Source organism: Grus americana, chromosome 15 (assembly GCF_028858705.1).
Source record: "Grus americana isolate bGruAme1 chromosome 15, bGruAme1.mat, whole genome shotgun sequence".
In the NCBI taxonomy this organism is placed as follows: domain Eukaryota; kingdom Metazoa; phylum Chordata; class Aves; order Gruiformes; family Gruidae; genus Grus; species Grus americana.
This window is the reverse complement of record NC_072866.1, coordinates 1,296,130-1,321,053: the sequence shown is the minus strand read 5'-3', so window position 1 is coordinate 1,321,053 and position 24,924 is coordinate 1,296,130. Positions and strand designations below refer to the sequence as shown.

Here is a 24,924-nt window from a genome sequence, read left to right as displayed (position 1 = left end):
GCCACCTGCTCTCACCCAAACTGCAGCTCTTGTGGAAGAACCACAAGTCCTCCTCATCCTCCTGGGATCATCTCTGTGGGAGGAAGAGGAGCAGAGCTCAGGCAGCCCAGAAGGCATCACCCCATGCATTGCCTATGGCTCATCTTGGATCTGCCGGTCCCAGCTGTTTGTGGCAGCAGCACTACCGCTCCTCATCGCTCTCGCCATCACAACCACCGTGGTGGCATCACTGCCTCCAGCTGCACTCTGGCGACCGTCCCCTGGCTCTGCCGGGATACTGCTGCAGTGGTTCAAGTCCACCGCAAACCCTTCAACCCCCAGCAGGCAGCAACGGAGGCCGAACTGCAGGGCAGTCCCGGGGCACTGCAGCTCCTGAGCTGCTCGGTACCGGTTGTACTGTCCATCCCTCTGTGGCATGCAGCCAGCCTGGCTGAGTGCAGAGGAGCAGCTACCCCATCTCCTCAGCTTTAAGTGAGGAAAGAGTAGAGAGAGCTACAAAATTTCCCTGCTGTGTTTTTCCCCTGATCATCTGTTATTGCAATTGGAGGTTTCCTTTCCCTGCTCCTGGATGCCTCCGAATGGATGGTTTCCCTGGGTATTTGCCCAGGGCAGAACCATTCTGGCTTTGGAGTTGGATCAAAGGCCCACGGAGGGAAGCACTGGGGGTTTAAGTACTTAACAGCGCTCTGGCTCTCACCGGGGCTGATGCTCCCTGCAGGCAGCCAAGCTGAGCAGAAGAGGGTTTCCTTCGGGCACTGTGGGCTATGGTGGGGTGAGATCCCAGCTGAGGATGATGTTTGATCAGCTCCTGCCTTGCCCGCCCACTCCCCTGCCCGGAGGGTGCACACAAGGGCCCCGTGCTTGCTGGGATGGAGGCGATGCGGGAGATGCTGAGTAGCGCTGAGGCACCAGGGCTGGGTGCTCCCCACTGCTGCACTCTTGGGGTGCGGGGGAAGATGCTGAGGGTCAAAGCGTTGAGAGGGAAGGAGGAACCATTCCTGCAAGGCAGAAGCTGCCTGAAGACCCGGAGTGCCAGTGTGGCAGGTATGGAGCCTGGTACGGTGCCTGGGCAGCCTTGGCTCCCCCAGCCCAGGCAGCAACTGCTGCAAAGCCAAAAAGCCCGCATCATTTTCCCAGATCTGGGGCTGCAGGAGGTCAAAACCTCACAGCCACTCTTATTTCCTCCCTAATTGTAGGCATGGGGTACCCAAGGATGTAGACAGTTTGTGATTTGGGTGGGAGGGGGGAGCAGAAAGCACGGTTGCTTCCTTGCCCATCTGCAGCCGGTGCCCATCAGCCTGCGGCACACCGGCACGCCAGCCTGCACGCTTCCTTGCCAAGAGCTGGAGCAAACCTTCCTGGAAGACCAAATGGCCCAGTACTGTCCATAAGAGGATGCTTCTGGCACGCAGCTTTGCTCCAGTAATCCGTGTCGCTGGGGTTCAGCAGTGCCCCTGGACGCCCAGAGCCCTCCCCACTGGCATGAGCACAGGGCAGTGTTTGCAGAAAGCATCCGTCCCTCTCCCACTTCCCGTACGGCCTCGGGACATTGTCCCCTGCCGGGACATGAGGATGCTTTGCTTTCCTCCCACCAGCCTCCTGGAGCTGATGTGGAGAGGCTGCAGGAGCCAGGCCAGGGCAAGATGGAGGGACCCAGCCTGGTGGGACCAGTGCCCAGCTCCCACAGCCCCGGGGCTCGCCCATGAGGCTGCTCCCCGCAGGAAAGGGGCTTTGTGCTGGTGCCCTGCCGTGCTTCCCAGCTTTTGGCCCTCTCCGTCATGCTCAACAGGGAGCTTGATGTCTCAAAGAGGATTAACTCCTTAATCCTCTTGTGAGCCTTGTGAGAGCAGGAGGCAGCGGAGGAGGAACAGAGCAAGGGAGAAGCCAAGGTGTCAGCACAGCCCTTATCAGACCCTGGAGAATCTTCTCCATGGGTTAGCTGACCAGCTGCAGGGACTCTGGGGTGCCCATGCTGGCCGGAGGACAGTGCCAGGGCAGTTTTAGGGACCACAGTAGTTACAACTTTCCTTCCTGGAGGGCTTTCTGTGATGCCTCAAGAGGAGTTGAATTCCTGCTCTCTCCTCCATGTAACTGGGTTTAGGAAGCCCCAGCCTGCGTGGGGTGACTGGGCTCTGACAGCACTGTCCCCCCGCGTCCCCCCGAGCCCTTGTGTGTCCCTAGGTCCTGCGGGCCCTTCAGGGACAGTGGGAGAGCGCAGCTGGGACAAGGGCTCTGCTTGGGCTGGAGATGGCGTTTTCTGCGTGTGGCTGTGCAGGCAGGTGCTCCGGCTTCCCACCGAAAGCTCTCATGCAGTCTGGGACACCACTTTCTGTTGCACGCACACACACGCACGGTAAATTGCATCTTCTTGATAATTAGTGCCAATCATCCTCCCGGTTGTTCGGACAGACAGAGCCGCCTGGCGTCTGCACGAAGAAACGACAAGCCCGTGGCCAGCCAGCCGGACACCTGCCCGCCGCCCCGTTTCAGCCCCACAGCCGCCCGCTCCGGCTCTCAGCAAACAATCCCAGCCCTCGGCCAGAATCTCCCCGTGCTGGCGCTGGTCTGGAGCAGGCTGGGGACTGCTGGGACCCTCAGGGCTGGAGTGCTCTGGCGTCCAGCGTGGACCTGAGCTACAGGGGGGTTTCATTACCCCACGACAATTAACCCTCCACTAGACACCATGGCCATCCGTGCCCCCTGCCCCAGCTACGGAGGTGTCGCCTAGCCAGAGGAATATTCTCCATGGACGGGTTTGAGTTTGCTGGGGGGTTTTTTCACAAGTCTGTCACTAGGTAGCAATGACATTGGCTCATCCCGTGGGATCTCCCGCTGGTTCCCTGTACACGTGCACGGTGCCAGGCGGGTGCCGTGCCCGTCCCCCTGGGCACGGGGACTGGCAGAGACCCAGGGCTTGCACGTACCTTGTGGACACTCAAGCAAGAGCTGCTGTCCCGGGGCCAGGGGAGGAAAAGCCCCAAGGGGAGAGGTTCACCACTAATTCCTGCAAGTAATGTGCTCCAGAAAGACCTGAACTGGACCCAAATTCTCTTCCCCATGGTCCGTCTCCAGCGCCACCAGGCAGACCATGCCCCCGTCCTTGAACCCTGCAGCTCCCGGTGTCGGCATGGGCGTGGGCTGTGCCAGGACCCTGCCATGACACAGGCGTCTCCTGGGGTCCGGGGGTGGCTTTCAAACAGGTTGTGACAGAGCCACAGTCCTGGAAAGGTGAACGGGAGCCCCAGGGCCAGGCTGTGTTTGTTTATCCTGGTGATGGAGCACACAACAGAGAAACAAAAGGTCAGACCCTGTTGCCCTGGGAGATGGTTTTTGAAGCTGCCTACCGTCCTGCTGAGGCTCGATGGAGCGGCCGGCACTTGTCATTTCAAGTTATTTTTGTAATTTTGGCTGGTAATAGGTCTGAAGCAGTCTCCCAGATGCTGTGAGCTTTGAGGATACACCAATACAGGACCAGAAGGGCCCTAAACACACTGAGAGAGGAGCACCCAGCTCCAGGGCTTCAGAGACAGATCCCTGCCCCAGACCCCAACCAGCGTCCTTCCTCCAAAGGACCAGGCACCCACAGCTCCTCCAAGCATCCCGAAAGGTCGGGAGAGTCTGATCCAAACTTCATTTACCTTTGGCCCATCAACAGACACAAACTTCTTCAAGTGTTGGCCAGGTTTAAGGCGGACGCTCTGAGCTCACTGCTGGCGAGGGTGAACTGAGCACCGCCAGCCAGCGCTGCAGGGAGGGGGGCAGGCTCTGACCGGCCCCTTGCAGGCTGGTCCCAGCTGACTCTGCTTTTACTCCTGACCCTCTTTGCTTGAGCTGAACCGATAAACACCAGTGTCAACTCCAAACATCGCCTTGCCCAGCTGGGGGGAGCCAAGGTTGAGCGGTGTGGAGATGGAGAGTGGGGCTGTGCCCAGGATCTGCCTCTTCCGTCGCTGGACCTCAAAGCCTGACATGGCAAAACCCACCAGACTCCATTTTTTTGTGAGTGGGGAGACTGAGGCACACAACCGCACGATGTCCAGGCAGGGAGCACACAGGGAGCCAGTGAAGAAGCAGTGAGACACGCCAGGAGCCCGGATTCACGGTGTGAGAGTATCCCTGTCCCACCCCAGCAGCTGCATCTCACGTTAAGGGTCAGGTGCAGCACATCCGTGCCTTTGCCTCTCCATAAAACCCTCAAACCATCCCTGCAGCTGGGTACTTTGGGGTTTCTCCTCCCTCTGGCAGGAGCAGGTAGATGGGACATAGCCCGATCCTGGAGGAAAGGCACCTTCTCTCCGGGCATGAGACCGGCAGGGAATAAAACCCGTGCATACCAGCCCTTGCTTCTGGTTGTCAGCACGAGGAGCTTTTGTGTTTACCCAGACTCAAGGGCAATCGCCCGTCACTAACAACACAATATTCCTCGGCCCCGCTGCCCTGAGCCTTGCAAGGAAGCAGGACGGAGCCGGTGGGAGGGCAGCGCTGCTGGGGAAGGACGAGCAGCCCCCAGGACGTCGGGACAGAGGTACAAGATCTGTTGAGCTGGGCTTGTGGTCACACGTGTGGTCGTTGGCCTGAGCTGTGCTGGGAACAGTGTCAAGGCCCTCTTTCTGGGCTTACACCTCTGAAGGAGCAGCTCAGGACACACCATTAAGGGTCTGATGGCAGCTTCGGATGCCCAGCGCCTGGAAAGCGAGGTGGGCGCCCCTGGTGCTGGGTGTGTGGCGGCTGGCACATCGGCTCCTCCTTGGTGACTCAGTTTCCTTGTCTGTAAAATCCAGTTTCTTGGATTTTGAACTCTGTCCAGCCCTGAAGGGGGACCCCGATGAGAAGTCACAGGGGCAGTGGAGGGCTTGCTTCCACCAAGCGGGTCTCTGCTGCCAGAGAACAAAGCACGACCACTTTGGGGAAGAAGGTGGCAAAGCTGTTCCCAAGCCCCCAAACCAGCAGAAATTGGATTCCCTCCATATTCACACTCATCTCATTGATCATGTATTTGCGTTTGATAGCTCTGCAAGTATTCGGGGGATGAGTTTTCAACAACTGTGGTATTTCAGCCATGATTTGGGGAACCATTACTCTTGCAGGCAGCGCAGAGCACAAGATACCAGGCAATCACGGGGCACAGGGCGATCAAGGTGGAGCGGCGGTTGGCAAACAACTCAGAACAGCCAAGTTCTTTATAATTCATTATAATATTAATTATAATCTCATTTAAAACAAAGTTAACTTTTGCCCCTCCAGGAACTTTAATGAGGCCGTATTTCTCTTAACATTTCTCTTACCAGCTCCTGGCTGCGTGCTACAAGCCATGCTCCTGCCAGCCCCAGCGAGCGCACAGCAGAGCCAGGCTGTCATCTCTGCCTTTTGGGGGACTCCTTCCTTATGGTTTTAAAACAGAGGGAGAGTGGGCAAAAGAGAAATTGTGGTTCTCGTGTCTGGAAAAATTGTGTAGGTTGAACATGTCCTTCAGAGCAGTACCTCCCTTCTTCCTGACAAGCTGTTGGCTGTTTCAGGAATAAATTATAAATTAAGGATGGGGAGGGGGCTGCCCTTAGCAAAGACGTGCGCTGGCTAAGTGTGACCATCTGACCCACGTGGGAGTGGAGGAATTGTCATCCTTGGTGTCTCAAGTGTTAGCACGGACTGAGCACGGTTTGGAGAGATGAGGCTTAGAGACAATAGAGTTAGAAAAGAAGTGTTAAAGGCCTGAGAGAAGCCACTAATCTCAGGAACTGGAGAGGTGGAGATCCCATCTCTCCTTTACACATCAATCCTCAGGCCAGCTCTGGCACCAGCCAAGCTGTCACTGAAGCCAATGGACCTCTTTGGCTGGTTCCTCCAGCTGCAGATCCAGCTTGCTGACTCATTTTTGTGCCACGGTCCCTGTTTGTCTTTATATCCTGAGCACATCACTAGCTGGCAGGGCTATGATCTGGTCTCTGTTACATTGGAGCGAATCCAGACTAGCACCAACACCTTGACCCTGGGTAGACAGCAAGTACCTGAGCTCACAGTATGTCCCCAGAGATGGCAGCAGGCAGGGACAGTAACAGTCCCACTGTTTCCCCCAAACAGAGACGAGAGATTTGTCATGGACTACACTCTGGAGACCAGCCAGCAAAAGGAGAAGCTTCTGAAAACTATCTACACTCTCCAGCTGAAGTCAATCGCCACGTTCCAGACAGCCAGCCCATTGCTGAGCAGCCAGCGTGGCATGGGCATGGTGACACAGCACCAAGTCCACCAGCTGGCAGACAAGGCCAAAAGCCTGTGTGAAGACCTGGACAATGTTAAAAACCTCCTCCACTATTGCCAGGACAACCTGGTCCAGCGGATCCCCAACCCCACTGGCAGCCGCTACGGGGGAGTAAGTGGAATCCATTGCTCCCTGGATGGCTCCATCTACGTGACAGCCGAGAGTGCTCCCTGGGTCCATGTCCTCAGCAGCACAGGCCAAACGCTGCGGTCCCTGTCCTGCCGGCAAACGGGGAAGGAAAGCGACACTTTCTTGCCAGAAGATGTAACTGTGACTCGGACGGGAATGGTGGCTGTAGCAGACATGATGAATGGAGCCATCTGGGTATTCAACCCCCACACCAGCCTCTCCAAGGGGGAATGGATAAAGATCAGAAAGGTTGGTTCCCCCAGGGGTATTGGAGTGGACTCCATGGGCAAGATCTTGGTAGCAGACTACGCACAAGGCCAAGTCCACAGCTTTGCTCTGGACTATGCCTTCAAGACACTCAATATCCACTCAGTCCCCAACCTGCAGGGACCTCGCTATGTCAGTCCAGCACCCAACGGAGGCTTTGTGGTAAGCGAGGAGTGCGGAGATGTCAAGGTCTTCACAAGCAGCCGTAAGCTCCTCTGCTCCCTCAGCAGCAAATACGGACACCGGTTTGGCAACCCAGCTGGGGTCTGCGTTGACATGGATGGCAGCATCCTGGTGGCAGATGAGCAGCGCCGCACTGTCCACTTGTTCCCAGAGCGTGGGTCTCCCGTCTGTCTGGTGTCCACCAGGCTGCGGAGGCCCGCTGGTGTGGCTTGCTCCTCCTTCGGGCACCTCTTCGTGGCAGATGCAGGGGAGAACTGCGTCAAAGTCTTTAGGTACGGCGTGAGGCCCCCTTATAGCCCTGCCAACCCCGGGGCACCATGGTGGGGAGCGGGGCTGCTTCCACTCCAACCGCGCTGAGCTTTGGGCATTGTCCCCATGCTTGACTGCATTATTGCCCTCCAGCTTCTCCTCCAGATGGACTAGACCAGTTCTGAGTTCCTTGGACCTACCGGAGTAGCTGAAGGAGGACGGAGCTACTTGGAACTGGCCACACATTGGTGCCTTGGCAAACTTATCACTGCGCCCTCAAATCCTTGTGTATTTTTTCAAAGATAACATAATTATTTCTCTTCCCTGCACACCGTTTTTATGTGGCCGTGGTTCCACCTTCCTGATGCCAGAGTACACCTGCAGTGGTGAAGGCAGGAGCTGGCAACCATGGTCTAGGTTTGCAGCAGATTTCAGGAGAACAGTAAAATGAATGTAACCCATTCCGTGCTGCATTCCTGGCCTCTACAGGGAAGCAACAACTACTGCATGGAGTACAATGCATACGGGCATGTAGAACTGCTCACATCAAGCCAGGTCCTTCGGCTGAGCCTGCCCTGCTGCCCTGTTCTCCCCGGGAGAGGAACGCTCAGGCAGCCACAGCCACCACCTTTATCAGCAGAGGCCAGGGGAAAGCGGGCAGGGTGTGGTGGCAGAGGGAAGGGCATTTTCTTCTCCTCCCTCCAGCCGTCCGCACGGTGCTGCTGACTCCTCGGCCTCTGTCGATGTCCCAGACATGAGTCCGGTCACGGCCTCTCACCCCAAACGAGCTGCCGTGAGGCCCCTTCCTCCTTCCTGGCCCTGGTGCAAGCGCTAACAATGATGGCCGCCCTGTGGTGCCCTCCCAGACCCCCTCTCTCCGCAGAGGGAGCCCAGCAGCAGGGAGGGAGGCTGCGTGGTTTGCAGGAACAGGGCTAAGCCTGTCCCATCCCCTCCCTTCACAAGAGCTCCCAGAAAACCAACCTTCCCCCACCTTATTTCTAATTCTGTGGCACCCAACAACAGAAAAAAAGCCCTTTTCTCTAGCCCACCCCTGCGGGCCCTGTATCCACCACCTCCACACCTGCTCCAGCCCCCTCAAGTTGCCCAGTGTCCTCCCAAGCTCGCTGCCACACTCATGGCCCCGAGGGAAGCTCCTGGGTGCCGGTATCCCCACCCGCGGGCCTCTGCCAGGCCGGGGGCCCACTGAGGCGGTGGGGATGGGGGACAGCGGGGTCCCGTGAGGAAAGGCGGGTCCCTGGCCTTGCCCCAGGCCCGGACGATGGCATGTCTGGGGGCTGGGCGAGCTGGCGTTCCTTATCGGCCAGCTCAGCCGGCAGCCCCGCCGCCTCGCTCTCTGCCCCGCGGGAAGGCGCTGGGGCCAGCCTCTGGTGAGCAGCGCTGCCGGTAAGCCGAGACAGCCCTCCGCCGAGGCTGCTCCGGGCCCATGAGCTGCTCCGGGCCCTCTCCAGGCTGCTGAGCGACGCGGCCTTAAAAGCCAGGGGGAAAGCGGAGCTGGGCAGGGAGGAGCGCCGGGAGAGGGGTACTGGCACCAGGCAGTCCCGCAGCGCGGACGGAACGCGGGAGCCCGGTTCCCGGCGCCGGCCGGGCCCGGCGCAGTGCACAGCCCGGCGCCAGCGGCGTCTCGGAGCAACCGGTCCCCGGAAGCGGCCGGCGTGGCGGAGCGGGCGGTAGGCGCCAGCGGCCGGGGGCGGGGGGGGACGGGGCGCGCAGGCCTGCCCGGCCGTGGGGGGGGTCTCCCCGGCTCCGTGTGCACTCAGCGGCCCGGCCCCGGGGCTCCCTCCCCGCCGAGGCCTGGCCGGGGGTGTTGGCCCTTACCGGCTGCTTCAGCCCGGGGCCAGCCGGGGCTGGGGACGGTGGCGCAGGGTCCCGCAGGCGTTGCAGGGGCAGCCCGAGGGGTGGTGGTTAAATCCACCTTAGCCTTGAACGAGGGCTGTCGGGGAGGAGGCGTTTCATTGCTGCTGCCTCTCAGCCCACCCGTGCCCTAAGATCATGTTTAAAAACCATTAAAAAAAATGGATGGGCAAGAAGTCGGTGGGCTTGGCAGGGAGACAGCCCTGCTCCTGCTCCCCAGGACAGCTGTGGCCAGCTTGTCCCTGCTGTCTGTATCTCGGGCCCTCAACCCCATGGAATGACCTTGGGATGCTCAGGCGTGGTGTGGTGAGACTGGGGCCACATCCCTGCTGTTCACCTTTGCTTTTCTGTCTAAAATTTGGAAATGAATCAGTCCTGAGGTCCTTCCTTCATTTCTTGGTTGCAGTCATGCATTTTAGGCAGTGTGTGTTGTGGGTTTTGCTGTGCCCGAGATCGTTGCGTTGATGTTCTGTGGTATCTCGTGGAAGTGACTGTCCCCCTGTACTGGGCTCTGGTGAGGCTGCACCTCAAGTGCTGGGTTCAGTTCTGGGCCCCTCACTGCCAGAAGGACATTGAGGTGCTGGAGTGTGTCCAGAGAAGGGCAACGAAGTGGTGAAGGGTCTGGAGCACAAGTCTGATGAGGAGCGGCTGAGGGAACTGGGGGTGTTTAGTCTGGAGAAGAGGAGGCTGAGGGAAGACCTGATCGGTCTCTGCAACTACCTGGAAGGAGGGTGTAGCCAGGTGGGGGTCGGTCTCTTCTCCCAAGTAACAAGTGATAGGACAAGAGGAAATGGCCTCAAGTTGTGCCAGGGGAGGTTTAGATTGGAGATTGGGGAAAATTTCTTCACCGAAAGAGTGGTCAATCATTGGAACAGGCTGCCCAGAGAGGTGGTGGAGTCACCATCCCTGGAGGCGTTCAAAGAACGTGTAGACGTGGGACGTGGTTTAGTAGGCATGGTGGTGTTGGGTTGATGGTTGGACTTGGTCTTTTCCAACCCTAATGATTCTATGATCTCAGGGAAAAGCTGGGGGTTTCCAGCAGAAATAGGCATATCTGGAAGACTTTAAGCACTTTACGAGCAGGGACTAAGCATATTGGCAGGCTATTTCTGCTAAAATTAGCAGCAGCAAAACAGTTGACTGTGATGACATTTAAAATGTCAACTTCAGATTTCAAACAGTCTGTTGAAACGCTTAAAGTAGGATGCATGGTTTGGGAATACAAGCCCTGCTGCATGAGGTCCCAGGCCAGCTCCCCAGTTACTACCGTATTCCATATTAACATATGAATAGTTGATCGGCTGGTTTTCAACTATCATGATATTTCATACCGCCTGAAAATTGTTTCAGGGTTTTCTCCGCTGTATCTGCAGCAGCCAAAGGACAGATGATGTTCTTTGTATGTATTATTTGACCTAAGCTATAGCCAAGGTAATGAGCAGAATAAAATTAAGTTAATTTAAAAGGTTGGGGAAGGTACAAGGGAAAACTCCCAAGTTAGAGACGATAAGGATGGGAAGCGGTTTTCCTCCGTGAGGAGTTTTTCCAGATGACTGTGGCTGTTTTTTAAAAAATCTCAGTGAAAAATAAATGTTTGAATTAAGAGAGTCAGTTGATAATTCTTCTCTTAAATGTCCACAGGATAGACAAAGCTTTAAGGAGAAGAGCTGTGCAGGGACACTTGAGTCTCTTGTAACAATACTGTCAAACAACTATGGCATCTCTTGAGGAAAAAGACAAATAAAAATTCAACTTTTAAGTTATCTGTCCAATATTACTGGTGGTAGCTTTGGTAATTAAAATAGAAATACTGGAAAGCCCCATTCAAGTGCTTGTTTTCTTCATTTTTCTCTGGGCTCTTTAAAATATTGAGCTCAATTTCAGTTTTTAGAGCATTTATTAGTAAACTTGTAAGGTTGTTTCGGTACTGTGGTATAGCTAGAATGTTATCACTCTAGCTAAATTTACATTATTTTAAACAATTTCTGAGCACGTGTTTGTATGTACATTCCCGACATGTTCAATCTGTTATTTTTCCTTTCAGACCCCTTGTATTGATATAATTTATTTCCTTTTTCCTGGGAATATATCTGTGGATCTTAGGGGAAAAAGATAATTTTCAAACCTAAAACTAAATTGTGAAGCAAGTATCATCTTGCCTGATAACGTTTCTTTAACAATCTGAGTTAGGCAAGGAGAGAGGAGAGGTGGTGAAGGGAAGACTATTTTGGCCAGTATCCTTGGACAAACCATGGTCTTCCTAGAAGGCAGAAAAGCACAATATAGGGGACAGGTTTTATTTCAAACTTTTTTAAGGACCAATCTAATTAATTGTGTCTGTTAGCTGATTTTCACCAAAGTTTCCTTTGTGTGACAGGAGCAACTCTTTCAGATAAGGTATGTGTCCTTTGTTGTCTTCATGGTCTTCCAAAAAAAACCCCAACAGACTGAAAAACCAGCCGAGTCTTAGCTATTTCAATAGAAATAAAAAGCTTGGATGTCTTGTTTTTCAGTCCATTTGGGTCTAATAGTCATTAAACTTTGTCTAGTGAAAGATGAGGTTTTTCAGCTGTATCACAAGTCTTTGGTCTTTCCCACGCCCAGTGTCCTGCATCCTTACAGCCTCAGGGTGGCACATCTGCCATTTTTCTACCCTTTCTTTGATACATCTTTCCACTTCCCTTCCCCTTCTGCCGGAGCCTTGCAATCCTTGGAAGAACACGTATTATTTGAGGTTCTTCTGGGACCGTGCTTCCTCACAGGCTCCACATCTCTGAGGTTTTTCTTCTGGTCAAGGAGGGAGAGATGGAAGTCCCTCTGTGGCTTCCAAATCTTGCTGTGGGCTGGAGGGTCTGTGGGGCAGCAAGGGGCAGTGCTCGGTGCCCTCGGCACCTGCGAACACTCTTTACCTCAGCAGCGTGCCGCGAACAAAATCCCTCACGAGCACTTTACGCCTGGTTGAGGGGAAGTCATAGGGTGCGCTTTGCAGTTTTGCAGTGAAAGGGAAAATTCAGTCCCAGGAAGAAAGCCGTTACTCCTTGCAAACACAGCGACTGCGGTGCTTTTCCCATCAGAGGAGCAAGCTGTGCACCAAGGAAACTTCACCTTGCTGCCTCGAGGAGATGACAACTCATCCATGAGCAGACATTTCCTAGTGCTGTACTTGGCAGGGCTGTGGGGCTGGGAGTAGGTTAATCACTCGCCTTTGCTGCTTCCCAACGCCTCCTCCGTACCGTAGCAAATTGCCAGGTGCTGAGATTTACTAGATCAGTTGTCCTGTATTAAAAAGAAAAACAAAAGCACCAGGGACCTCCACGTTGTGCATCCTCTCTACGTGTTATAAATACACTCTGCGTTCCTCTTTCCGACTGACTGGGTCCCTTGCAGAGGAGCCAGCCTCAGGGGCCTGCAGAGTTTTCACATCTCTAACAAAGCGCTGAAGGACGGGAAAGGACAACGGGCGCCGGATGCTGACTGTTCTGCGCCAGCGCCCCCCCTTACTGCAATTATATTTCTGTTAGAAACCTCCACCTTATTTAAAGAGACATTGTCAACTGCCTGAAAGCTCCTTTTCATAAAAGTCTTACAAAGCCATTGAGATGTTTTCTTAATGACATGAAGAAAAATATTGTAGATAAAAACCCCACTGATAAAGCAGAGATGCTTCTCCTTTGTTTAAGATCTTGTATCTAATGAATTAACACTACCGTGTAAACTTCAATCGGTTAATCACTGTAGTCCCTTTTGACAAAATCATCGTCTCTGTTTCCAGATGAGGGGAGTGAGACAAAAGGAGATGAGTGATCTGACCATGGTTGTTCAGTGAGTTTGTTGCAGAGCACAGCTCTGGGTTCCTAGATGATAAAGGAGACTCTCAAATTATCTGGCTTTATAACATAAACCAATATTTGATTGTCAGTAATAGGAGGAAAGATTCCCCAGAGGCATCGCGGTGTGCCATGATGTTGTCTCTTCTCTAGGAAGAGCTCAAGCGCATCCAGTGTCAGATCCAAGATTAAGGCTGGATGGATTCCTGATCTTGGCTGGTGCGAGGGGCTGTGCTTATCAGTGCGCCATCCTGAAGGACTGCTGCAGGACTTGGGAAGGGCTTGGCTGAGAAACTCCAGGCTTGCTGCCCCTTGCTTCAAAGACTGCAGATTATCAGGAAGGAATCTCCTAAATACTTCTCTGATATGTGTATATCTGTTGGCTGTCACTAACGTCATTATGCAAGCGGTTGGACTTAGTGTTTTAAAACTTGCTTGGGCCTCCTCACCAGTGACTTTGGTCAGCTTAAATCTTCCTTGCATTTAATCACCATTCTCAAGTTTTATCTCTCTGTTTATTGGCAGGTGTACCATTCTTCCAGGATCGCTGCCATGGTGCTTAAGGTCTTCTTTCCATCATGCTGCTCCTCGGCAGAAAGCGGCATTTTGATCGGCCGCTGGATCTCAGAACAGAACTCTGCTGTTATCCTTGCCGTGGTCCATTTCCCTTTTATTCCTGTCCAGGTGAAGCAGTATCTCAGTGAAGTCCAACGGGTGACTAAAGTCAGTGTTTCTGTGCTCGGCTCATGGAGCAACAGCAAACAGGAGAAAGAAGAGAGTCTGAGTGAGTTCTTGGAAGACCTTGGGACAATATTCTCCCATGAGCCGTGGATTCAGATAAGCAAAGAGGGAGATGGCAAATTCTGGAGCTGTTCTACCCTTCAGAAACACTCAAACAGCCCTAAGGAGGAAGAAATCATCTTAGTATACTATGACCAGCGCAAAGTCATGCTGTCCCATCTACATCCCCCTTCGGACACAGCTACCTCCACTGACCACAAGGCAGACGATGCTTCAGAGCTCTCTGCCATCTTTGACACAGTTGCAAAGAGCAGGATACTGTTCATGACGGACAGATACGACGATGGGCCCATCAAGTTGACCCACTGGCAGTCGGATGGTGTTGAAGCTAGCATCATCGTGGAGCTGATGAAGCAGGCCTCTGTGCCTGCCTGCATGCTGCTGACATTCCTGCTTTCACTTATCTCTGGGGTCTGCAGGAGCAGGTAGGTGATGTGACATCGTCCAGCTTAACGTTTTGCGTGGAAATGGAATTCACGTTTTGGCATTTGCAGGATTCCTGCTCAACCCCAGTGAGAAATGCAGTTGAAACAAAATTGTTCTGTTGGAAACAGGCTGACGCAGAGCTGCTATTAAAGTTTGGGGAGCTCCATTGAAAACACAAGGCTAAAGGTTCCCTCAAATATGGTAGAGCTCTTCAAGGAGCTGGGAGGTTTTCTGGGGAGACGCTGATCTCCTCCCTGTTTGCAGCAGGGGTAGCTCAGCCCCGCTTTGTTTCATCACAGCTGAAACATTGGGTTTCCAGCTGACAGAACAATACGAGGATCTCCTTAAAGGCTCGATAGCTGGGACTCCCTGCTCCCTGTTTGCTATGAATCCCTCCATGGCTGTGAAACATCAGCAAATAGTGTGTCTAAATCCATCGTCTCTCTATGTCAGTGGTGCTGCAACCTTGGCACCTTAAAGCAGGTTACGGGGAATGCTGGCCTATACGAATCCTTGGGGAAATCCCATTGTCACAACCGTGAAACCAAATAGGATACTTCAGATGTAATGTGTGGCAAGTGCTTGCAGTAAAGAGGAATTCTGAGCAGATTTGAAGGAGAAAAGCTTCTGCATATAAAGCTTCATAACACCTGTGGTCAGCCTGCCAGCGAGATTGTGCCAAAGAGGAGAGTTCAGGTTCCAAACTGCAAGGGGACACTGTAATTGATGAAATTTGGATAATAGCGACTTCTGCATTCATGGCTAAATCTTCTGAAGTACAGCCTAAGGGCATGGGGAGTGGAGCCTTTTAACAGGTTTCCACTTGTATGATACTGTCTTAAAAATTACAGTGAAACTCTTCACATGCAAAGATTTTCTGAACAGTTGGGTTATGCATTTTGATACACAAAGAGGAAACTGTTCAGTTCTGGACTACTCCATTGGAAGAGATGTAGGGTCAAACCCAAACCTGATATGTTAGGGATCACTCATTCCTGGGACTGCTCTGTAGACACTAACTACATGTTAATTAATGGTTGTTAATGGTAAGTAACTAAGTCAGAACTTTGTAGTTGGGTAGAAGATTGGGAGTTAGCCCTGAAGGTCCTTTTTGTGGCTGTGCATGGACAGTGTGTGACTACCAACAAACAGAATGATCCTTTTCTACGTACGCACTTGGTCTCAGGGTCAGACTTGCCCACCTTACTTGGTGGTAGGACTCAGACCAGGCTTAGAGTCAGCTTAAGCCCAAGCCTTGCAGGTCTCCAGAAGGCCACAGTCTAAGCATAACTTGGGAGCTGGAGCTCAGTCTGGCAGGTCTGTGGCAGAAGGCCACAGATAGGTGCTCCCCAGCTTAGCAGCAGCTGTTCTGATTTGAGTTCATAAGCCCAGTATGGATGTTTTGAGCGGGAGCAGTAGCCAGTCTGGCAGCCAGCTGTACGTCGCAGCAGGCAGAATGCGAGGCTTGCTGTGCGTAAAGCCAGGTTGAACTCGTTCTTAACCTTGGAGGTAGATACAGGTTTCTTTCTGCTTTGTTTTATTCCCCCGTAGTATCAGCGTTATATTTACTTACCTTATTGGTGTTTTAAAACATCACTCTTGGAGAACAGAGATTAGTACCTGACTTTGTAACAAACCTCCTGCTTGACCTTCTAAGTCGTTTAATGTCATTTGGTTCGATTTAGCACGTGATGTGTGTGGTACAACCTTCTTTGTGCCAACACACACAAGGCAGGGAGGGTGTAAGGATATTACGTACAGATGTCCTTCCAGTCCCCTCCTCCCTGTCCTGGGACAGGATATCCCATAAAATAGGATCTACCAGGTTTTTGTTCCTTCTGGTCATCAGACTTCTTTCTTTCCCAGGTTTTTGTGATGTTAAGGGATAGTCAGCTTTGAAAAGCTAAGGAGAGAGATCAGTGATGTCCTCTGCAGAGGCTTGAAGCTTTTTTTGGCCCTGCCGCTGTTGTGTATTTGCACCGGGGAAGCAGGACAGCAGCGTTAGAAACCTCAGAAAGCGAGCGCTGACATCCATCCAAGCTTACCCAGCGCTCTCAAGTCCTGTGCATCTCAAATTAAGGCATTTCTTCAGCACCACCTTGTGCTAAGGGGTGGCCATAGCAATTCTCTCTTCAGAGGAACTTGTGTGCAGGATTTCCATTACCGCTGAAGGTCTCTAGTGTGCTGTTGGGGACATCAGGATGATTTAGTACTGAGGCAATAAACTCCATGTGCTCCTTTTAAGAAAAGTCCATTTACAAACACCATGAGCTCTGAATTCTCATCCAGAAGGGAGGCACTGTTCCTGCAGTTCCTAGCAGGAAGGAGCAAAAAGACATCCAGGTGTTATGGTTAATGGAGCTTTAACACTAATGTGTGATTTGGAAAGTTCGCTTTTCTCCTGATATCTAGAAAATCCACTCTCACTTTTGGAAAAACTTGGATTTGAAAATCAAGATTTATTCATGCAGCCTGTGTTAATTTATTGCCAAAATACCTTATATTTGGAAATACCTCAAACATCTGCTGCATAAATAATGCAATGACACAACGTCACTGTTGTGGTTTGGTTTTGGGGTCTTTTGGGTTTTTTTTAGTTTTGTGTTTGTTTTTTTTTTTTAATTTGGTTGGTTTTCCATTGCACTGCTGAAAATCATTCCATATACTGTGTGGTAAACAAGTGGGAGCATTTATGGCAACGCATAGTCGGTATGCAGAGGGGTAGGAGACCACGCAAGAAATATTTTTGGCTTTCTTCCTCAGTACTCTTAGAGATGGGAGATACATAGCACATCTTGCAACTATCGTATTGAGCTTTTTACAGTGTGTTTGTATTTTTATTTAAATAAGTATATGTATGTATTTACTGTCCAAAGGAAGTATGTAAATGGAATAGAGGTTGTCCTCTTGATGTTAAGTGAAAAGAAAAGAGAGTCAGTTGTAGCACAGACAAGCACAGACCTCTGATGTCTCTTTTGGGCTCATCCCGTTCAATCGAGGAGATGCGTCTACCCGTTTGGGTGCACATGTTGGGGGGTGCTCCTGGGGATGAGGCTGCTCTGGAAATCAGTCTCGCTTGCACAAGAGATTCCTCGGGCAGAAGACAGCAGCAGCCTGTCCTTTCCTTTGACGCGGGAGACCGGGGCTGTCTGCTCGGTGGGTGACCCACAAGCTAGCTGCCTCTGGCTTGGGGACTTAGGGTGCAGCAGTGAATGGTAAGAGACATGTTGCTGGGAGAGGATGGGGAGATCGCCAGCCCAGCGAGTGTTTAGCACAGGGCCCCAGAGCCGTTGCTTTCTGTTTGAGCTGAGATGGTCTGGCAGCTGTTGGTTCGATCAGTAATTTTTCACCTTCAGCCATTTGTACGTAACCACCCAGGTAGAGAATTTCTCCTTCCCCCTTCTTTGCATCTCATGTGCAATTCTCTAGCTCTAGGAAAGGTTTGCCACACCAGAGTTTGGAACCACTGGGCTAGGATATAATTGGAAGAGAAAACTCATTTGCACTTGTGCCTCAGTGAATCTGCAAACCCAGGTCTGTGAGATCAGTGGCCAGTGCAGTCGCCCCCGTGTCTCCCTCCCCTGCTCTTTCCTCCGCTGCTTCAGATATCGCCTCCTGACAAGTCAGCTGAAGAACAGTGTGTTCATTTGTCTCTAAGGTGGGAGGCTGTAACGAAGAGCTGAGTAACTCCGAGGCCTCAAATTAAGGAGAATGATTCACAGTACACTGCGTGTATTTGAAAACCAACGTGTCTGAAATTTGAATGGGGAGGGGGAAGGGGGCACTTGAACACTCTGGTTTTTAAGTTGACAAACCTTGCACGAAGAATGGTTGAAAGGGCTCAGGAGATGGGGGGAGGAAGTGGTTAGCAACCACAGTGAACAGAGCAGGATTTTGAACGAGCCATACCCTTGTGATTTGTGTAAAATGCATAAATAGCAGCCGGAGCCCCAGTCTGCCCAGGCTGCGTTTTATCCTGGCCAGTCCTGAAGGCACTCTGCTGCTGGCCAACAGGCTGAAGTCCTCCAGATGAATACACGCTTTGCAGGGACGTCTCCAGGCCATGCTCAGTGATGATCCAAACAGCTGTACAATTTCAAAAGCGAAGCAGGATACCAGGAATAATTTTAGGGTTTAGAATGAATGTAAACTGAAGGAACATGCCAAAGCAGTAAGAGGGGGTAGGTGAAGGAAGTGACTAAAAGTGAACATAGATTCCTGGACCCTTAATAAGAAGCAGTGAAACATTGTGAAAATAGTGAAACGACCGTTGTGTATGGGAAAGAAGTGATCCAAATCATGTCCACATCAGAATTTGTTCCCCACAAGAATCACGGTGCTTTGTGTTGCTGTACCAGTACTGTGCATTCTTGGACCAGCCTGCATCCCGTGGTGTCATTTTAGACTACACAAATCACCATTGTTCCTGTATTTATAGGTTGTGTGGTAATAAAAGTAACTCCCAAAAATAATTGAGCATCATTTAGTACTTTTCTTCTGAGTCATAAAAAAAGAACTGTGTGAATATTTCCTCCCCTGCAAGCCTAATGTGGATGTTAACTTCGAAACCTAATTAAATGCTAAGTGTCGTGTTATCTACATGATGCTAGTCACCCTTGGCAAGGCAGGGGGGAGAAGATGGGAATGAAGACCCTGAGAAAGGAATTTGGATGTAATAAATTAAAAAAGGATCAAGTGGAAGAAAAAGAAAAGAGGGAAAAGGGGACAGAAACTGCAGGGCGAACGCAACTGTTTGTTATACCAAGCTCATGCAAGATAGAGATTTGTGATTAGTAATACTGGGATTTGTGAAGCAGTTGCACCATGTTGTGTTGTTGCGCTGTACACCTAACTGCCTTGACTCCAGTCTCCTGGAGACTTCGAGCAGTGTGCAATCCCAGTGATGTATCCCAAAGCACAGGGTGGAATCAGGATTGCCTTGGGAGACTGAGGCACCTGGTTTTGCAGAATGGAAATGAGATGCTGGGTTGTCTCCTTTAGATGTCTTGATCTGGATAAGGCTGCCTTAATTCTGTTAACCTTTAAGAGAGTCGTTAACGTCTAATATTCTGTAATGATAATATGTTGACACCGTCTCTGGTTGCACAACCATTTACATGGAATGTTTTGCCTGGAGTTTGTACGCTGTACAGCCTGCTCTATGGCAAAGGCAAAACAGGACATTCCATGGTGTTTCTGCAGGGTGCTGAAGTTTTGGCCTCTGTCGTTCTTATGGAGCAAGCTCTCAACTTGTGAGCAGCTGGGACATCGCCTGCAGCACCTCCAGGTCATCAGCATCAACAAGAAGGCTCAAAACCAGACTCAGCTAATGAGGTATGGAGTACACATAAAGTCACACATGTCTTTGCTCTAGCCCTGTTTTCTCTGGGTAACCCAAACCATGGATCCTGTGCCCACACAGCACTATGGGGTCCTTGCTGCACTGTGTCATGGTGCCTTCCTTGCTCTACTCCCTATTAGTTTGCAGATCTTTACCCTGTACTCTGTTTATACTAATTATGCCTTTTGCCAGAGATATGCCTTTTCCCTAGCCTGGGAGAGGCGACTGGGCTATTGCCCACAGAAAGCTTGTACTGCATCCGTGTGTGTAGTGTTTTGCTATCACTACTCCCACAAGCTCATTGCTTTCACATACGCTGCTGTTAACCAAAAACTGCAATCGATATTCAGTGGCACTTTCCATCGGAGCAGAAAGGTTTAAATGCTCTCCCTTTCACCCGCTCTTTTGGGGAATCTTTCTTGCAGTAACTGGACACCAGAGACTCCAAGAGCAATAACAAAGTCGGTGTAATAGAAAAAGCAAACATGCAGCACAGTGCGTGGAACAGGGAGAGGCAGAGATCTGAGACAGATACTGAATGCCCTATGGCCATTACACAGCGAGTCTTGTTCTGTGTGGTTCTCTGATCCTGCAGTAATAGACTCCCAGGGAACACTTAAAATAGATTAGCAGATTTGAAGGCCAAAAGTAACTGTGATTGTTTAATCTGATTTCCCGAATAACTCATGTCATGGAGTTTCATTCAGAAACTCTAGCAGTGAAGGGGCAGTTCAGCAGCCCTTCTGGGGACATTTGTGTACCCAAACCCACTATTTATTATATTGACTAGTGGTTCAGCTAAAGTATACCTCTTGGAAAGCCATCTGATCTCAACGTGGATGCTCCGAGTGCTGGTGCCCTTAGTATTGGTAAATCTACCTCCTGAGTATATATACACACACCTTGTCTAACATCCCTCTTTGTAGCTTCCATCCCACTCTTTGCTCCCCTTACTAGTAAAGGTTTTGTGGTGTGGCAGGCTCCCAGTTTGGATGCTATGTAAGCGAAGCCAATTGTCACTGCAACGTTAAACACTGTCCTTTCTTTTTCTCTAACACCATTTCTCTTTATCCTGCATGCAGGAAAGCCAACATCTTTGTCTCTCTGCTGATTGACGTGGCTCTGGGGATACTGCTGATGTCCTGGCTGTACCGAAAGAACCGAATTGGTCACCTCGCTGACACTCTCATCCCTGTGGCTGATGTAAGTCTGGCCAGAGCTGTTTCTCTCTCACCTCCTGTGGGTACCGACCAGCTCTTGATGCCTGGGGTAGCTATGAGGAGGCAATGCCTTACGCACAGGGATTTCAGAGAGAGTCCTGTCTGAAGCCATGCAAATTAGGTCTTCTCAAGAACAGTGAAATCTTCAAATCAAGCCTGCTGGAGCTGCTCAAAAGGAACACAGCTCTGCTGTGTGTGTGTAGTGAATAGTAATTAGATGTTTACTGGAGGGCTGCTCCAGCTCCTAAAGTAACAATTATGGTTTGGACAGAGCTCTGCAGCTGCAGGTTGAGTGGTTATCAAGCTGGAATACTTTTATTCTGGAGTCGACAGGCTGTGTCCTCAAGTTGTTGCTATATGCGGCATTTGGAGGCGGGGGGCAGGGAAAGCTGTAGCCTGGGTGGAATCTGATAAACTGCTAAAAAGTCAAATTTAATAAGCACTGCAGCTGTGCTTGTGAAGAGGAATTTCATGGGGAAATCCAAAGGCGTTAGCTAGTCAGGATACAAACACCTGAAATCCTGTCTAAGAGCTCTGGTGTACAGATGGTAAACTAGGAAAACTTGCTGTGTCCTGTAATTTTCTCAAACATAACTCCTCTTGCCCACTAAGATCCTTCAGCATCAGCATAAATCCATGAAGAACAAGTATGACTCATACTATCCTGCTCTTCTGGTGGCTCATTTTGGGTGCAGTGCTCCAATATATCTGTTTAGTGGCAGTAAAGAACATATAATGTACTTCAGAGGCTGGAGACCAGACCACTAAGCTCAAGTTAGCTCCATTTTAAGAGCTTCTGTGTCTTGGGAATACATGTGCAGCCAATGTTGAGCACTGTCATGCAGCTGCACAGCCTAATGCTTTCTCTGCCCACTTTAATTTCTGGGAAAGAAGGTGGATCTTTCCATTGATTTCTTTCTAGCAGCTGGAGAACATCCTCTCTTTGCTCTTTCTCTAGCTTCTTGGTTGGGAGGAATTTTATTCTGATAAGAGAATTCCAGCAGCAATTTATTTTTCCTATTTATCCTGTCTTTCTTGGGAAGAGCTCACGTTTCCCTTGGTGATGATCTGCTTGGTCCATGTCTAACCTTTTAATTGTTACAAGCCATATGTCTCTAATTATTCTTGTACACCTGTGCTTTCAAAAAGGGTGTCTAGAGTGTCCAGCATCGCTGCGGATCGCAATTATTGCTATTTTTGTTATCTTTTGTAGTCAATTTTTTAAGGATTGCATGTTTTAAGGATTGCTGCAGGTGCTATTCAGCAGCAGTGGTGGGGTAGAAAGGACCACAATTCTTGCAATACACTTCCTCTTGTATTTGAGCTATATACTAAAAATATTTTTCTAAGTCTTGTTCCTAAGCCTTTTCCCTTACAGATATTTCAGCTGGAGAAGTTTAAGTTCTCTAGAGCTCTCCCTGTGGGATTACTGTAAGTGTCCAGCTCTCAGAAATCTGATTTCTTAACAAGTCTGCAAGGAAGTGGCGTTTGGCTGCGTTCCTGTTTGTGCAGGTGGCTCCAGGAGGGGTTCCATCTGCCCAGTGTCTTTGGCAGATGGACGCTCTCTGTGCTCAAGGTGTACCCGATCCCAGCACCTGTCCTGGATAGGCTTGCTTGTGAGAGTTGCTCATTTGTTCCTCTTTCAGTAATTTAGCTCGTCTGTCACTCAACTTGTGCGTCACAGTGACCGTTATTTTCACCATATCTCCTACATGCGCGGACTTCGCTACCTTGCTAGCACCAAGAACTGTTTACTTACTTTCCTGGAAGTGCTGACTCCCCCTCGTGCGGGTGGCCTGGCAGTCCGTCGGCGCCTTTCTTCTCTGCTTCTCCAAGCTTATCAGTTCAGGCCACTTACAACTCCTCTTACTTTCCAGCCTTACTTTCTTCTTTCAAGCATATTAGATTGGGGACATAAAATCATTTGGAGTCCTTTTACTGCCTTCGGTGGGCATTGATTTATATGCATTATGTGCAGGCCTTAAAAAATGCAGATCTGAGTGATCCCAAAATATACCAATGACTTCAGCATGTGGTGTGCAAGCCAGCACCACTTCTTTTCCAGTATGACAGCAAAATCTCCCCTTAGCCATTCAACAGTAGGTTTCCTCTTTGCTGCTGAGTGTCCATCTGGTACGCATTATTCCCATCACTTGGGCTTTCTGAAGTGCTTATGTGTTGCCAAGTTCAGTAACTCAAACTTTCCCATGTGCAGAATGAGTTATTTTTCCTTCCCTAATGCTCCTTGCTATTCTGCTTTTGATACGTGCCCCAGATCTGATGGTGGCATTGACCTCACATCTCTGTATCTGTTAGTAAATAGAACATTATATATATTATAATAAGATTATTATATATTATAAGGTTATATATATAACCTTATTGATTGGATTGATTTTAATATTGACAAAATCGTAGCTGTGTGGGGACTGGATACAGTGCTCATTTTTTTTTCCTAGCAAGCATCTCCCTGGAAGGAAGCAGATGCAGGTAGATTATTTTGGCTCTCAACAACTGTCGGGGTCACAAGCTCAGCCTGCTGACGTGAGGTTCAAGCTGTGTTCCCTAGCCATCCTTCGTCATCCCCTGATAGAACAGTTCTCAGATCAGCACTTAGCTAGCAATTGTTGACGATGCACAAGACATCATTGACTGCAGCTCCCACTTTCACAGCTTGATGAGCTGTGCTGTGCTGACTGTAATAACAAGTTGCTTTTGTCAGTAAATGAGGCAGATGTGATTCAGAGACACCTAGGTAGTAACTGGCGAGTAGCTGTATGCAATACGAAGGACAGATTTTTGGAGCAGGCTTTCAAATCCAAGAATGGAAAATGGGAATAATCTTCTCTCTGTAGGTGCCCTCACAACTCCTGCCCTCCTCCTTCCTCTCAATCCCACCAGGCTCCCTAATGGTTGTCCTTGTTTTTGCCTTCCACAAGACAGCCTTGTTTCAAAATTACCCAATTCAAAGTGCTACATTTGTCTGGTTTAAAAAGAACTGCTTATAAACCATCTCCTTTTTTTTTTTTCTTCACCTCTTTCATCCTTGCTGATGTCTCTTTTTCTTAAGCTGTAATCTCTTTGAAACAGTTAAATATTTATCATAGATCGTGCCTCCAAAAATGTTACTGGGGCTTAGAGATAATTGGATGTAAGTTCCTATTCAGTCATGTTCTGCTAATCCATAAACAAAGCAAGCAGAGAGGACACTTCCTGGAAGATGTTCTCAGATGTTAATTTGTAAAGTAGTGTAACTGAGAGCCCCGAACGCCTGCAACTGGCACAGGGCAAATGTGTCTGGTAGGGAGAGCTTTGCTCTGCTTGCTCTGACTTGCACTAGATGCTCCACTCAGGAAGTTTGCACCATGCTTCCCGATGCCCGTGATGCCCACCCGCAGCGCGCTGGGTGTCCTTCTCCATCGATGTCGCATCGCCGTTAGACCTTCTGCATATGGAGGCTAGAAAGAAGAGCATGACAGTAAAGAAAATATTTCCACAGTGATCTCGTCTAAACCACGTTAGCTTTAGTCTCCAGTTCCTCAATGTCCCTACTGCCCTTTATGAAACGCTTCCAAGTCACTGTATCTCATATATTAATACCGGCCACATTCAGTATTCATGACTGCAACAGGAGAATTGGACTCCTGGTCACCTTTTCTGATTCTTCTTGCTATTGATCGGTCCTAAAATATCTGGCTGGAAAACAACCTGCAAGGTTATGCCTTAGGACTATGTTTTGAAATGCCTTGCCCAGCTAAATAACAGCAAGCTAGGGCACCTTCCCAGAGCTACGTGCCCCTGTCAGAATTTAGTAGCATCTCTGGGACTGGCAGCCTCCAGAAGTATTCAGTGCTGAAAAACAGCCTTGCTGAAGGACTGCTTTCAAGCATTTAAATATTTCATTAAAATCCCCAAATGATTTTTCTAAGTTACCAATCCAATGCTTTAAATATTAAAAACAGTCTATTTATAAAGTAGCTAACGCTTCTCAGCCACAGAGGTAAGATCCGTGGGTTCAAATCAGTTCTGGCTTGCAGTGAGATATTTTAAGGGACAGAGGGAAAATGAATGAAATAACAAGGCATTCCTTTTGGGTAAGTTGAAGATGGAGCTCTTAATTTTGCCACTACACTAAAAGTAAATGTTTACAAAGTAAATGTTTACAAATTCATTTTGCAAGGATCCTGTTGGTTAAGAAATAAAATGGAGTCATTCCTTGGAAATAATTTCACTTTAGGGAAATCATCCATATGAATGACGGGGAAAGTAGGCTACAGTGCATCAGCTTTAGGTAGCATGTCTTGCTGCTTCTACACATGCACAATTTGGGGTGCAATTCACTTGCATGGA

General features: G+C 50.0%; 1 protein-coding gene across 4 annotated transcripts in view; it reads left to right on the top strand.

The window, feature by feature from the left end:
* The first annotated feature begins 8,360 nt into the window (after positions 1-8,360).
* Positions 8,361-24,924, top strand: part of PIGQ (phosphatidylinositol glycan anchor biosynthesis class Q) — a 37,801-nt gene continuing 21,237 nt past the window's right edge. For 2 of the 4 annotated variants that reach the window (XM_054842652.1, XM_054842649.1), the window contains exons 1-4: positions 8,361-8,491; positions 13,312-14,012; positions 19,216-19,347; positions 20,437-20,557. In XM_054842652.1, coding sequence (XP_054698627.1) covers positions 13,339-14,012; positions 19,216-19,347; positions 20,437-20,557 — 927 coding nt within the window. In that variant the 5' untranslated portion in view covers positions 8,361-8,491; positions 13,312-13,338. The other 2 variants (XM_054842651.1, XM_054842650.1) reach the window with 2 other exon arrangements.